Here is a 13,830-nt window from a genome sequence, read left to right as displayed (position 1 = left end):
GTATCTTCCTGGAGGGTTTGTTGACAGGCAGGATAAAAGACCCTACGCACTCTTAACCTCCTGGACCAATGCAGAGGGTAGCAGAGCAAAACGAGGTTGACAGGTAACTGATGTCATCACTTAAGCTGGATCTAGCCACACCTGAGACCCATATTAGGAGGGCTAGACCCAATCCATTCTTTTTTATTGCTGATCTGAGGCAGGGTCTCAAGTATCCCAAAATGGCCTCCAGCTTACTTTGTAGCTAAAGATTACCTTGAACTTCTGATCCCTTCCCTGGGCACTGAATCCAGAGCCAAGAACACACCAAAAGCAAGGATTCTGCTGCTGAACCACACCCCCAGATTCTCAATGAATTTTTTTTTTTAAATCTTACTTTCCTCACAAACTAGTTAAAATTACATTTCTGAGTCAGGTATGGTAAGTAGCACATGTGTGTAATCCCAGTACTTGGGAGGTCCTGCATAGTTACATTGTTGAGATCCCAGTCAGTCTGAATCATAAAGTAAGATCCTGTATTAAACAAAAACAAGCATGGTGGCACATGCCTAGAATCCCAGCACTTTGTTTTTTTTTTTTTTCTTTTTTTTCTTTTTTTGGTTTTTCGAGACAGGGTTTCTCTGTGGTTTTGGAGCCTGTCCTGGAACTAGCTCTTGTAGACCAGGCTGGTCTCGAACTCACAGAGATCCGCCTGCCTCTGCCTCCCGAGTGCTGGGATTAAAGGCGTGCGCCACCACCGCCCGGCTGGCTTCAAGTTTCTTAAGTAGCTCTTTGGGCCTCTGTCCTACCACTGTCTCAAGGACAGAGGACTTCAGTGGCCAGATCAGGATGCAACAACTCGCGCTCAGCGGAAGCTTTTATTCCTACCATATGCCAGGCTATGAGAACTAATCACAAGCAAATGACGACTAGGGTCTACCTACTGCAGAGCCTGCTCTGTCTCCTGGTTAAGACAAGTGGGCATGGGCCCCAAAAGAGCAAGGGTTGTCTGAGCGAGGGCAGATTCCAGATCTGAGCCTGATATTCCCAGGAAACAGTCCCCTCCCAGCCTTCCCCGCCCAACCCAGGGCCACAGAGGAGACACTCACCAGGTAAGCAGGACTTCCCACAAAGGCTCCCAGTGCCCCGGCCACAGCACCTGCAACCACAGTCCCCCCTGGTTGCTGGGTGAAGCCAGCCTGGCATGCCAGGCTATAGCAGTAGAAGCGGACACCATTCATGAGGCTCTGGTAGAGAAGGCCAGCGGCCAGCCCCTTCTGCAGGCCCCACAGACCATCTGCACGGGCAATGGCTGCAGCAGAAGACACAAGGCCCCGGTAGGGCCGTGGGTAAGTGCCTGGGGCCTGCAGCTCCCCTTGCAGCTGCAGACGAGTCTTTACCACTTCCAAGGGATTGGTGAACAGGCATGCCAGGCAGCAGGCTGAGGCACCCAGCACCAGGTCCACAGTTGGGGTCACCATATCCCCTGCATCCGTGGCAGGAGCCATCTCTGCCTGGATCAGCCACAGCACAGGCCATAGGCGGCCGTGTCTAGGCTGTTTGCACCCACGTGTGGCCGCAGGCCTGGGGACCGAGGGGGCCCCGTGCCATCTCTAGAGGACAGATCTGGTCGGTGACTGGAGGCCCATGGTCTGTCTTGGAACTCCACCTGTTGTTCAGCAGACTGGGGCTGTGGGAGTCTGGCCACACCCGCTCTGGCTCGGGCCAATCCCAGCTGCTGCAGGCGAGGCGGGCCTGGACCCTGGGATCTGGAGTAAAGGTCACCAGGGACTGGAAGGAGAGTGGAGCAGGCAGAAAGAGCCAAACTAGGGGAGGGTGCTCCTCCTTGTCCTCTAGACCTCTGTCCCATCTCTAGTCCCTGTCTGGCTAGTCCCTGTGGCAGCTTGGCCCTAGGCACAGGCTACCTGCACTGACCAGCAACTGTCCTGTCTCTGCATCCGCCATAGCCTGTGTGAAATCCTCCGTCTTCCAGTCTGCTTCCCTCAGATTATGGCTCCGTTTCCTCCCTCCCTTCCTTCCTTCCTTTAAGTTCCACTTAGTTTTTAGTTTCTTTCTTTCTTCCTTTCTTTCTCTTTCTTTCTTTTTTTTTTTTGACAAGGTCTATGTAACTTTGCTATCCTGAAACAGCTATGTAGACCAAAGTGACACCAAGGTGGCCTTGAGAGATCCACCCTCTGCCTCCTAAGTACTGGGATTAAGGGTGTGGCCACCACCGCCCAGCTTTCCTGGTTGCTTTTCCACAAGAGGTTCCGTAAAGGAGGACCCCAGAGCCCCATCAATGAGGCAGATCTCATTTCCAAACTGGCTGGGACTCAGCGTATAGCCCAGGCCACCTTCAAACTCATGCCAATCTCCAGGTGCCTCTGCCCTGCAGCACCTGAGGGCTGGCAGTACGAGCAGGCATGTCCATGCCCACTTTCACTTATTACATGTTCATGTATAGGGGTGTTTTGCCCACATCTATCTCTGTGTGTACCGGATGTCCATGGAAGCCAGAGAAGGTGTTCTAGCCTCTGGAACTGGAGCTACCATGTGGGTGGGTGCTAGGAATTGAACCCAGGTCCTCTGGAAGAGTTCTAACCAAGGACAATTTCTCCAACCCCATTAATCTTTCTTTCTTTCTCTTCCTTCCTTCCTTTCTTTCTTTCTTTTTTTTTTTTTTTTTTTTTCTCTCTTTTTTTTTTTTCCCCCCCCCCCCCCCCCCCCCCCCGCTCCCAAATAAATACACAGAGGCTTATTTTTTCTTATAAATGCTCGGCCTTAGCTTGGCTTTTCTTAACAAATTGTCTTGTCTACCTTTTGCTTCTGGGCTTTTACCTTTCTTTATTCCTGTATATCTTTTCCTCTTTGAGACAGGGTCTCATGCATCCACCCCAGTCTGACTTTGAACTTACTAAACTCACTATGTACCTAGAGAATGACCTTGAAGTTCTGACCCTGCCTCCTTCTCCCAAAGGCCGAGATGATATGCGTGCAAACCCACGCCTAGCTTACACAGGGCTGGGAATTGAACCCAGGGCATGCTGTGTGGGAAGCAAAGTCTATCAACGTAGTCACATCCGCAGCTCTTTCTATTCTGGGGGGGGGGGGTGTGAACACACATTAGAGGCAAGAACTATACTACTGAGCTACAGTCTCAAGCCTGAGTGACCAAACTTTTATACTCTTGCCAGACACAAAATAATATTCAGAAAAATAATTTGATAAGATAAGAAATCTTTCCCAGCCCACACGTTCCAATTTTGGTTTGGACAATGGTCCCCGTGCCCATAAAAAGGAAAGGACAGCCGAGTCCTGTTCTCTCCCAGATGCTGCCAGTGGATTCCCAGCCAGGCTGTGGGCTGAGACTGGAATGCCTTCCAGCACAAACAGCGGCTTCTGTCGGAACCCAGAGCCAGTCTGGGTCTGGCGGATGCTGGCCTTTCGCCCACCAGATGAGTCGTTTCCTTCAGACAGGGCAAGTTGAGGGACTGAAGCCAATTCACACAGCAGGGGCACGGGTATTGTTCTGAGCAGGACTTCCACTGCCCAGCACCACCAGGCTAGCCTTGGGCTGCACCTGCCCGGGGTTGCAGGTCTGCCTTGAGTAGAGAGGGGAGAACCAGAGGCCAACAATTTCTAGGTGGTCACGGTCTTTCTGTTTTGGTGTTTGAGGCAGGGGCTCTTGTAGCCCAGGCTGGTCACAAAGTTGGTGTGTAGCAGGAGATAACCTGAGCTCCACTTCACAAGAACTGGGGCTGCAGATGTACACACGGTCGTGCCTGCTTTATGCAGTGCTGGGGATTGAACCCAGGGCTTCCTGCAAGCCCTCCAAGCAAATTACATCCTCATTGCACTCAGCCTGTGGTGGTATTTAGAGAGAGGAAGGACCTCAACAGGATCTGGGGTCCTCAAAGAGTTCTCCAGGCCTCACCTCCTCCCTGTCACTCCCACGCAGGCCAGGCCGGCTCTCTCGTCCAAGAGGCCTCTTTGTAGTAGGTTGTTTTTTGTTTGCTTTGTTTTTGTTTTTGTTTTCCTCTTTTGGCTCTTACTCTTTGTGGGCCAATCACCCAGCTCCCAAATAAATACACGAAGGTTTATTCTTTCTTATGAATGCCCATCTTAGCTTCTTTCTTGTCAGTTTTTCTTAACTTAAATTATCCCATCTATCTTTTGCCTCCGGGATTTTACCTTTTGCTATTCCTGTATATCTTTTCTTTCCTTCTTATTCTGTGTCTGGCTGTGTTGCTGGCCCCTTCTTTTCTTGCTTCTTCATCCTTTTCTTCCAGATTTCTCCTCCTAATTATACTCTCTGCCTGGCAGCCCTGCCTATCCTTTCTCCTGCCTTGCTATTGGCTGTTCAGCTCTTTATTAGACCAGTCAGGTGTTTTAGACAAGCAAATTAACACAGCTTCACGGAGTTTAAAAGATGCAGTATAAAAGAATGCAACACATCTTTGCATCATTAAACAACTGTTCTACAACATAAGCAAATGCAACACACCTTCCACTAATATTCCACAACACCTCTTAGCAGATTGGGCACCTCTGCCCTGTAGGTCTCCTCTAGTGAAATCCCCACAGAACCAAACTGCTGGGTTTCTGGCCGAGAACAGGCCTGATGGGTGTCTGTCTGCCTGAGACATAAGGTGACCAGACCCACATTCCAGAGCCACCTGGGTGGATCTGCCAACTTCTCACACGCAGCCCTGTTAGTCCCCGGGACCTAACCTTCAGCCAGACAAGGGAGCAAGGATCATGCAAAACATGAGCTCTGGGGTGGGAAAGGATGGGGTGCAGGGTGCCAGAGTTCAAACCCTGCCCAAGCTGGAAGGAAGCCTCATTGGTCCAGAGTACTTGCTGCTTTTGCTGGGGACTGCGGTTTGGTTCCCAGCATCCGTGTGAAGCAGCTCACAAATGCTGGTAACTCCTGCTCCAGATCTGACTCCCTCTTCCATCTGACTTTCTCTTCTGGCTTCTGAGGACTCTAGAATATACACGTGCCAACACTCCCCCCCTCACACATGCAAATACAAATTCTGTGTGTCCTCAAAAAAGGACTTAACCTCCAGGATCAGGGTATAGTATTACCTACCTATAATCCCAGGGATTGGGAGGTTGAGAGAAGAGGAGTCCCTGAGTTCAAGGCCAGCCTGGGCTACATATCCAGATCATTAAGAAAAACATCAGACACCTGGACGTGGTGGCACAGACCTTTGATTCTAGTACTTAGGGGGTAGAGGCAGGCAGATCTCTGTGAATTTGAGGTCAGCCTGGTCTACAGAGTGAGTTTCAGACCAGTCATAGTGGGACCCTGTGTCAAAAACAAAGCAGGGCATCAGAAAAAGAAAGAAGGGGGAGAAAGAGGGTCAAAATAGGTTAGTAAATAGGATTCTGAGTGTGAACACCCAACATATGGTGTTAATGTTTAATGGTTTTATGATTTTTTAAAACTATTTATTTATTATGAATAGTGTTCTGCCTGAAGAGGGCACCAGATCTCATTACAGATGGTTGTGAGCCATCATGTGGTTGCTGGGAATTGAACTCAGGACCTCTAGAAGAGCACCCAGTACTCTTAACCTCTGAGTCATCTCTCCAGCCCCTATGCTTGTTTTGCTTTATTTAGTTTTGTTTCTGAGGATTTTTTTTTTTTTTTGAGGATTTCTCCATGTAACAGCTCTGGCTGTCCTGGAACTCCCTCTGTAGACCAGGCTGGCCTCAAGCTCACAGAGATCCACCTGCCTCTGCCTCTTGAATGTTGGGATTAGCACCCGCTGCCCCAGGCACTAGTTCTTTAGCTGGGCTCAGAGAGGGGACAATAGCTTGCTTGCACGTAGTCACACAGAAGGTAGGCAGAAGAGTGAGTACCCAGCCCTTTCTGTCCCAGATCTTGGTCCTGAACAGGGCTGAGACGGAAACCGTCCTCATTACCTTGACAAGCCAGGATGGGAAGCTGGAGCCCCAAGGGAAGCTGGAGCCCCAAGGGAAGCTGGAGCCCCAAGAGCAGCTCCACCCTGGATGGGACAGACCACTATGCAGTACATCTTAGGTGCAGGTAGGTATTAGACTCTACCACCCCACCTCACCTCATTGGCCACCTCAGCAAGGATGGCACCTAATCCCTGTGTTTCCTGTCTGCGCTCGCGCGCTCTCTCTCTCTCTCTCTCTCTCTCTCTCTCTCTCTCTCTCCCCCCCCCCCNCCCCCCCCCCCCCGGAAGTCCCGCCTATCCTCTCCTGCCTAGCTATTGGCCATTCAGCTCTTTATTAAACCAATCAGAAGGTGCCTTGGCAGGGACACATCCTCACAGTGTACAAAAATATTACCCAACATGTGTAGCCCTGACTGTCCTGGAACTCGCTCTGTAGACCAGGCTGGCCTCGAACTCACAGAGATCTGCCTGAGTACAAAAGGTGTGCCCAGTCACTATCATTTGGCTGTGTTTCCCCTTTCTTAGCAAACTGTCTCAATGTCTTTTCATTTTAAATTCTTTGTGTGTGTGTGTGTGTGTGTCTAAGTGCCTAAGGAAGCCAGAGGCATCACACCCCGCAGGACCTCTTCCAGACAGTCGTGAGCTGTCTGAAACAGGATCCAGGGAGTAAGAGCACTACCCGCTCTTAACCCTGAGCCATCTCCAGCTCCCAACCATCTTGATAACCATGTGTTCCTGCTGCAATTCTTCGTCCTGGAACCGGGGAACCTCAATCTGTGTCCTTGGCCCCCAGGAGACCCAAGGCAGAAGCAGGCTTGAGGCTCAAATCCCAAAAGCCTGCCAAAAGAGGGTTTTTTGTGGGTCTCGGGAAGTCTCTTTTTTCTTTCTACATCTCTGTAATCCTCAATACAAGCTGAGAAAAGTCAACTTTATTGTTTGTGGAAAGGAGCAAGGTGGGGGAGGGGCAGCAAGCGGGCAGGGAGCCATTCTGAGGTCACAGTTGTCAGCTGTCCTCCTGCCTGGCCAGGAAGGGTGGGTCTGATGAAACTGTATCCACTGCCCATCTTCAATGGAGAGGGATTTACGCAGAGGCCTCCACGTCCCCACCTTCCCAGGTCCCCAGCCCTAGCCGTCCCCTTTCTCCAGGGGCCCCCATGGCCTGCTCTGAACTCTAGGTGGGGACTAGCTCTATCACCCAGTCTCCAGGCCACATCTTGTGGTCAAGACTTTGCTGGTCAGCCTGTACAGACAGGCCTGAGACTGACTTTGAGTCCTCCATAGGGCAGATCAGGAGGGGGCCTCGCTTCTGGACAGAGCAGGTGTGGAAGGCCGGGGCTCGCATGGATCTGACACTGTTGATACCTTTCCTGGTGTTACTGCTGCTGTTACTGTAGGCCTCTGGGATGGAAAGCCCTGGGGGAGGGTCAGAAGGGACACACACCCCTCCGTTAGTCTCCAGGTCCATTATCATCAGGACCCTATTACCCCCTGGGACCCTGGGGTGCCAGCTGGAATGGTCCCTTCCACTTCCCCACTCCTAGTGACCTAAAAGACACCTGGGTCTCATACTCTCCCAGTCAACACAGCCCTTGTCAAACTTGGGCCTCTGGAGGTGCTGGGAGCCTTGGAAGCAGGGTGGGAAGCTGGGGTCACATGGAGGTGCCTACCTGTATCTGGCAGAGGTCGATTAGGATGCGAACACCTGCCATGCACCACAGCTCACCCAGAAGGGAGACAAAGACGCCAAGGAGGTCCAGCCATCGGCCCACAGTCATCAACAAAATGAAGAGGCCACCCATGCGCACCAGGACCGTCTGGACCTGGCCCTGGAGGCTGAAGAGGTGCTGCCGCTGCTCCTCTGCGAGATATATTTGCCACTGCCTCAGACAGCGCCCTGTATCAGCTGGGGCCAGCCTGTTCCACTTCTCAACCGCCTTCCCCAGGGACAGTATCACCTTCCCCGACTGCCCTTCTGTGTCCCAGCTCCCCTCTCTGGGCGCCCACAAGACTTATTGACCACCCTTAAGTCTCTCTCTGGTCGAGGACAGAGCCCCTTGCCAGCTGATGGCAAGGACCTAGGATTTTTCTCTTCTGCCCGTAAGTCTGGTTTACCCGCAGCCGGGTCCACTTCTGCCTGGCACACGCCCCACTCTCTTACTCCCCACCCCCTGGTTCCAGGCACCTCCCCCTCCTGCTGAAGTTCATCCATGGGGCTCTTCTGTTCCTGAACAAGTTCTACTGACCCGCTAAAGTGACTTACACATGTCAATCAGATGACACCATTCTTCTGCTGAGAATGCTCCCAGGGCTTCTGATGGCTTTTAGAGTAGAGTTTGAATCCAAGCCTTGTTTTACGAGGTCAGGCTTGATTCTGCTCAAGTCCACTTACCCACCCTCAGCCAGTCTCTGACCCATGCTCCCCTTACTTACAGAGTCAGGCATCCTGGCTTCTCATTTTGCACATGGAGTCTGACAAGCTTATCTACCCTGTCAGGGTCTTCACACTTTCTGTTCCTACTGCCTGGACTACCCTTCTCTGACGGGCCACTCTCTCCTGTTTAGCACCCTGGCCAGCCAAGCTGGACCAGGCTTTTCTTTCTTTCTTTCTTTCTTTCTTTCTTTCTTTCTTTCTTTCTTTCTTTCTTTCTTTCTTTCAAGACAGTTTCTCTGTAGCTTTAGAGCCTATCCTGGAACTAGCTCTTGCAGACCAGGCTGGCCTCAAACTCATGAGATCTGCCTGCCTCTGCCTCTCGAGTGCTGGGATTAAAAGTGTGCACCACCACCGCCCAGCTGGACCAGGCCATTTTGAAATTGGCCAGCCTTGCCCCAATCCCTGTTGCCCTTGGATAACAGCCCTGAACCACTCAGTGTTTCTGCATGGCCATGCCCTTGCTCTGTGCTTTGGCAGGCATTTCTCCTGCCCACAACCCCCTTCATCTTACCACAAGACCAGCCCAGGTCCCAGCTCTTTAGAGTTCCTATGTCCCGACACTACTTTGAGCAGCCTACAGCACACCCATAGTAAAGTACACCCTGGACAGGGTGGCTGGGATAGCAAGGGGAGTGTGACCAACGGAATGGACCCCAGCCCAGGGGCTCTCACCCTGCATGTAGATGACCAGCAGCGTATAGCAAATGGTGAGTGGCGTCCAAAAGCGCACGGCCTCTGACGTGCTCAGGAAGTCCTGGTTGATGAGGGCCACAGCTGCCAGGTTACTCACAGCAAAGGCCACTGCCAGAATGCGACCCAGGAGCCTGGGCAGGCCATGCTGGCCAGCCAGCAGGCCCAAGCAGACCCCGCAGTAGCGCTGGCTGGTGTGCAGCTCATAGAGGTTATAGACGTGTCGACGGAAGCGCCGGGCACCCAAGCCCAGCAGCGCGGCCAGCCCCAGGCTCAGTAGCAGGTTCAGGGTGCGGTGTGGGGCGCCTTCCTGTAGGAAGCTCAGGCCACAGGTCAGCCCACAGCCCAGCGAGAACTGACACACCAAGAAGAGCTGGAGCCGCTCCTTGTCCCCCGAGCCCTGCAGGGAAAAGGAGTCCAGGTTAGGCTGCACTGGGGAAGACCGCACGTGGGTTTCTCTTGCCCATCTGTGGCTGGAGGGTGATGGCGCAGGGCCTTAAAGACCTGGTTTCACACCTTACTCCCTGAAGACTATTGATCACAGATAAACCATGTGCTCCCTTGAGCCTCAGTTTCCCCACTTGTGGAGATAAGGTCAGGACAGCTGTCAGGACAATATGGGCCAAAGCCCACAAGGTACCTAGCCAGGGCAACACAGGACTTATTTTATTTTACTTTATTTTATTTTTGAGACCAGAAGATCTCATGTGTTCCAAGTTGGCCTCAAACCCAATAGTCAAGGATGACCCTGAACTTCTCATCCTCCTGCCTCCACCTCTCTCAAGTGCTGGGAGTACAGGAATGAGCCACCATGCCTGGGTTTACACAGAGGGGCATCAAACCCAGGGCTTAGTGCATGCTAGGCAGGCACTCTATCAACTGAATCACATTCCTAGCTCACAGAACTGACATTTTTGGGGAGGGGGATAGAGCTCTGTCTGTGCTGCCATGGAGATGTTACTTTGGCAATCCAAACTCCAGGTGACAAACTACAATCACTGGTCTCCACCAGAGGGAAAAGAACCCTACTTCCCAATGCAGAGGAAGAAAGTGGCCCAGAGTGGCCCCACCCTGCAGTCTCACCTTGCTCAGGGACAGCACTGTGGACACAGCCCGGAGGGAGAACTCCAGTACCACGAGGGCGGCCACCCGGGCCCCCACCACGGTCAGGAACAGGGTCAGACCGGCCAGGTGCACTGTCTCCAGTGAGGCCCACTGCGCTCGCAGCCGCTGCTTATGGGTCTGCCGCTGGGGGTCACTGTGGGGGCAGAATGGGGTGCAGGCTGGGAGTTGGAATCACAGTGTCCGGTCCTGGGAGGGATGCCAGGGTCCCAGCCCCACTCTTTGCGGAAGCCAGATTCCGCGCAGGGACCAACTGCCTGGGTAGGGCTGGGTGGCACCGACGTGGGCACTCACTTGACACAGGCCACGAAGAAGTAAACTTTCAGGAGACTGTTGAGAACCGAGACTCCGAGGGCCCCGATTAGGCCTGAGCAGGACAAAGGAGAGGGTGAGGGGGGCGTTAGGATCGTAGGGGAGGTGGCAGGGTTAGCGCAGGGGGCAGCTAGGTGAGGAGCCGCCCCCCCCCACGTGGGTGGTGAGGCCCACCCTGCACCCCGCCCACCCGAGGAGGGGGCGGAGCCCAATGCGCATCTAGGAGGTGCTCACCTTGCAGGAGGCTGTCGAAGAGACTGGAACCCCACTCAAAAGAAGGGAAGCCGGGGAGCCAGGAGGAGAGGGAAGGGAGGGAGAACATGGCAGCCTCCAGGAATCCAGCCCCAGCCTCGGGCCGGGTCTGTGCTGGGACAGACCCAGTGACATCACCGGTCAAAGGTGTCTCCACAGGACAGGGGCGGGACTAGGACGGGGTCAAAGACCTGGGGGCGGAGCAGGAGAGCCAGAAGCTTTAGACCGTCCAGCCAGCAGCAATCAAGGGGGTGCTGTCAGCCCGCTGCCGCTGGTGGCTTCTCATTTAGGCCTGAAGGGCAAAGCAGTTAACTCTAGTGCTGTCTGTTCCCGCTAGACGGTCAAGCTCACCATGCCTTCCGAAAGTCCCTCTGCTCACCCGGCCTTCCCAGACGCAGGTGTGTCCCGCACTCCACCCAAGTTTCCAAAGCACAGGGTCTTCCGCACAGCCTCTGTCGCCCCTTCTGAGGTCTAGAAGTCTAGTTTCTCTAGGCCTCAGGGGAAGAGGGGTTTGGAATCCACTGAAGACTCTGGCCGAATGCCGCCTGCCTCTCGGACATACTGTTCCTCTTGGGTCCACTAGGTGGCAGGCCTCACCTGGGCAGGTGGCGGCTGGTTTCTGGGTCCTTCCTAGAAAGGGCTTGCGAGCTGAGAGTTTGGGAGTCAGGGTCAGGGAAGCAGAAGGGAGTCGCGGAAGTACACAAAATAGAAAACTTTATTGGAGTGTCGGTCTAGAGCAGTTTTTCGCACTTGGGATGTGGTTGGGGAAGGTGGTTGGAGCTGCCTGGCCGGGGTGTTGGTTACTGGGGGCCTTACCAATACACCTGTCTCAACAGTCTTCTGGAGTGTGGCTGCAGTCCGGAGAAAGGGCACCCTCTTATCTGAGCCCCCACCTCCTGAGCACCCTCTGGATGTACACAAATGGGAAGCCCTCAATAAAAGTCTGAACTCAGGGATGCTCCCAGGTTCGTGCTGAAGGCCTAACCCCAGTTCCTCAGGAGGGGACAGTGGAGACAGTGGTAGCTACCTCTAATTTAACATGCGGTCCCTGTGCCGGCCCTGTCCAATATAACTGCGTTTCCCTGTCTCTTCTCCCCATCCCCACGCCTCTCCCTTTCTTTTTTTTTTTTTTTTAAAGATTTATTTATTTATTATGTATACAACATTCCTTCCATGTATGTTTGTATGCCAGAAGAGGGCACCAGATCTCATTATAGATGGTTGTGAGCCACCATGTGGTTGCTGGGAATTGAACTCAGAACCTTTGGAGGAGCAGGCAATGCTCTTAACCACTGAGCCATCTCTCCAGCCCCCGCCTCTCCCTTTCTTTACCCCTCTTTCTCTCCCCCACTCTGCTCTTCTCTCTGTTCTTCCCCCTCTCTCCTCTCTCCCCCCTCTTCCCCCCCCTTTTCTCTCTCTCCTCTCTCTGGGTCTCACGTAGCCCAGGCTGGCCTCAAACTCACCATGCATCTGAGAATGAACTTGAACCCCTGGTCCTCCTGGCTCTACCTGTGTGTGCAGTGCTGAGATCACAGGCATGTGCCATCAGGCCCGGTTTATTCGGTGCTGGGGATGGAACCCAGGGCTTCGTGAGCACCAGGCAGACAGGCTGCCGGCTGATCTGTCCCCAGCCCGACTGGGAAGAAGCTGCCCAGCTCAGAGTCAGGGACAGAGGCCTCTGGAGAAGTAAGCCCTGGGCTAAGGATGTCAATCGCGTAACTAACATGCCCAGACCCTGGTTTTACCACATCACAAGTAACAGAAATAAATGCTAACACTGCCAATACCTTCTTGGGCTTCCAGGCTTCTGAAAGTAAGAAAATAGGTTTTTGTTTTTCAAGCTGCCAAGGCTTTGGAACTTTGACCAGCTAGAGTCTGGGGACCCCAAGGCCTCCCTGGGGGCTCAACCATGAGTCTCCTCATGTGCCGTGGTTTCTGAGGGATCTGTGGCCCAAGGGTTCTGACTGTTCCCTTGCTGAGAGCAAAGGATTGGGTTGGGCAGATTCCAACCATAGTCCTGTGTCTGTCACCACAAAGCCCTGTGGCTCCAGCCAGAGTGGTGTCTCAGTTTCCTTGTGCTCCGAGAGGATTGTGTGGTCCCACAGCGGCTGGAGGACGGAGGAGCCGGTGTCACTGCGTGGCTCTGTCCGTGGGCACCCTTTCATGAGGGTGCTACTACGGCAATATACTACAGCATGGTAACCCAGGGGAGAGGAAAGGGTGAAGGGACGGTGACTTGGGGTGAACTAGTCCTGGGGCTCCAGTTGATCACAGTTGTCCATAATCCTGACTCACTTCCCCGATCTGGGCCTGACTCAAGCTGGCTCAGGGCAGCCAGTTCTGCTGAAGCCGGCCATCACTTCCACCAAATGCCGGGCTTGGTGGTGGGCTGAGGGACAAGGCTAGGTGCCCTGGTGCTGGGCCCTTGTGGTCAGCTTCCGCAGCTCATCCCAGAAGAACATGCTAAGGATGGTGTGGGGGCCCAAGCGCAAATAGGCAAGGCCTAGGCCCTTGTAGAGTGCTAGGGGCCCCTCCTGTTGGCAGATCTTCACCAGGCAGTCAGCGAGGCCCCTGTACAGCTGGCCCTGGGGATAAACATAGGGTGAGGATCACATCAAGAGTTAAGAGGTCCCAGGTGACAAAAGCAAGTGTGTCTAGCGGTGGGGTCAGAAGGAACACCCAGTCCTACAGGCCTGGGCGGTTATATATTGCAATGTTAACAGGGCCCTTGTCCCTCAGGCAGATAGCCTCCTGCAGGGGTGCAGCTTGTATAACCCACTCAATCATCTCGGTTCTGACACTTCCTACTGGCATTACCACAGGAAGGCCACGATTCCGATCCTGCCCCTTCCGCTAACCCTCTCGGCAGCCTCCACTTGACCTCTCTGAGCTGATTTCCTCATCAGGAAATAGAATAAAATCCAATCGGAGGACTTAGGACATGCATGCTACCGTGTTGTGAATATGGTGTGTGTGTATGTGTGTGTGTGGGTATGTGTGTGTATTGTATATGTGTGTGTATGTGTGTGTGTATATGTGTGTGTATGTGTGTGTGTATGTGTGTGTGGGGGTATGTGTGTGTATTGTATATGTGTGTGTATGTGTGTGTGT

At 53.3% G+C, this 13,830-nt stretch overlaps 3 protein-coding genes across 4 annotated transcripts in view; all 3 read right to left on the bottom strand.

Moving 5' to 3' along the window:
* Nucleotides 1-628: 628 nt before the first annotated feature.
* Nucleotides 629-2,410, bottom strand: LOC126507673 (solute carrier family 25 member 34-like). Its single transcript, XM_050152354.1, has 3 exons — nucleotides 2,378-2,410; nucleotides 1,690-1,770; nucleotides 629-1,592 (listed from the first exon to the last, which is right to left on the bottom strand). The coding sequence occupies exons 1-3, from the start codon at nucleotides 2,408-2,410 to the stop codon at nucleotides 948-950; spliced, it is 759 nt and encodes a 252-aa protein (XP_050008311.1). The 3' UTR covers nucleotides 629-947.
* A 4,411-nt stretch (nucleotides 2,411-6,821) lies between these two features.
* Tmem82 (transmembrane protein 82) lies at nucleotides 6,822-10,926 on the bottom strand. Its single transcript, XM_050155024.1, has 6 exons — nucleotides 10,702-10,926; nucleotides 10,450-10,522; nucleotides 10,117-10,291; nucleotides 9,016-9,433; nucleotides 7,580-7,770; nucleotides 6,822-7,325 (listed from the first exon to the last, which is right to left on the bottom strand). Exons 1-6 carry the CDS (start codon nucleotides 10,787-10,789, stop codon nucleotides 7,200-7,202), a joined length of 1,071 nt encoding a protein of 356 aa, XP_050010981.1. The 5' UTR covers nucleotides 10,790-10,926; the 3' UTR covers nucleotides 6,822-7,199.
* Nucleotides 10,927-11,366: 440 nt separating this feature from the next.
* LOC126509262 (solute carrier family 25 member 34) overlaps nucleotides 11,367-13,830 on the bottom strand; it is a 6,501-nt gene continuing 4,037 nt past the window's right edge. For both annotated transcript variants that reach the window (XM_050155049.1, XM_050155038.1), the window contains one exon: nucleotides 11,367-13,304. In XM_050155049.1, the coding sequence (XP_050011006.1) occupies nucleotides 13,122-13,304 (183 nt within the window). In that variant the 3' untranslated portion in view covers nucleotides 11,367-13,121. The remainder of the gene's footprint in view (nucleotides 13,305-13,830) is intronic.

Source organism: Alexandromys fortis, unplaced genomic scaffold (genome assembly GCF_014885135.2).
Source record: "Alexandromys fortis isolate MF-2015 unplaced genomic scaffold, M_Fortis_MF-2015_v1.1 scaffold_26, whole genome shotgun sequence".
In the NCBI taxonomy this organism is placed as follows: Eukaryota; Metazoa; Chordata; class Mammalia; order Rodentia; family Cricetidae; genus Alexandromys; species Alexandromys fortis.
The sequence above is the reverse complement of the archived record's forward strand: the minus strand, read 5'-3'. Positions and strand labels throughout refer to the sequence as shown.

What these genes read in the sequence shown, in the direction of transcription:
- LOC126507673 (XM_050152354.1), bottom strand. Translation starts at nt 2,410, where the DNA reads ATGGACATGCCTGCTCGTACTGCCAGCCCTCAG. An exon ending in CTCGTACTGCCAGCCCTCAG is followed by an intron (nt 1,771 to 2,377) that starts GTGCTGCAGGGC and finishes CTCTCCTTCCAG; the next exon opens with TCCCTGGTGACCTTTACTCC. An exon ending in ATTGGCCCGAGCCAGAGCGG is followed by an intron (nt 1,593 to 1,689) that starts GTGTGGCCAGAC and finishes TCTGTCCTCTAG; the next exon opens with AGATGGCACGGGGCCCCCTC.
- Tmem82 (XM_050155024.1), bottom strand. Translation starts at nt 10,789, where the DNA reads ATGTTCTCCCTCCCTTCCCTCTCCTCCTGGCTCCCCGGCTTCCCTTCT. An exon ending in GCTGGTCATCTACATGCAGG is followed by an intron (nt 7,771 to 9,015) that starts GTGAGAGCCCCT and finishes TATATCTCGCAG; the next exon opens with AGGAGCAGCGGCAGCACCTC. An exon ending in TCGACCTCTGCCAGATACAG is followed by an intron (nt 7,326 to 7,579) that starts GTAGGCACCTCC and finishes ACCCTCCCCCAG; the next exon opens with GGCTTTCCATCCCAGAGGCC.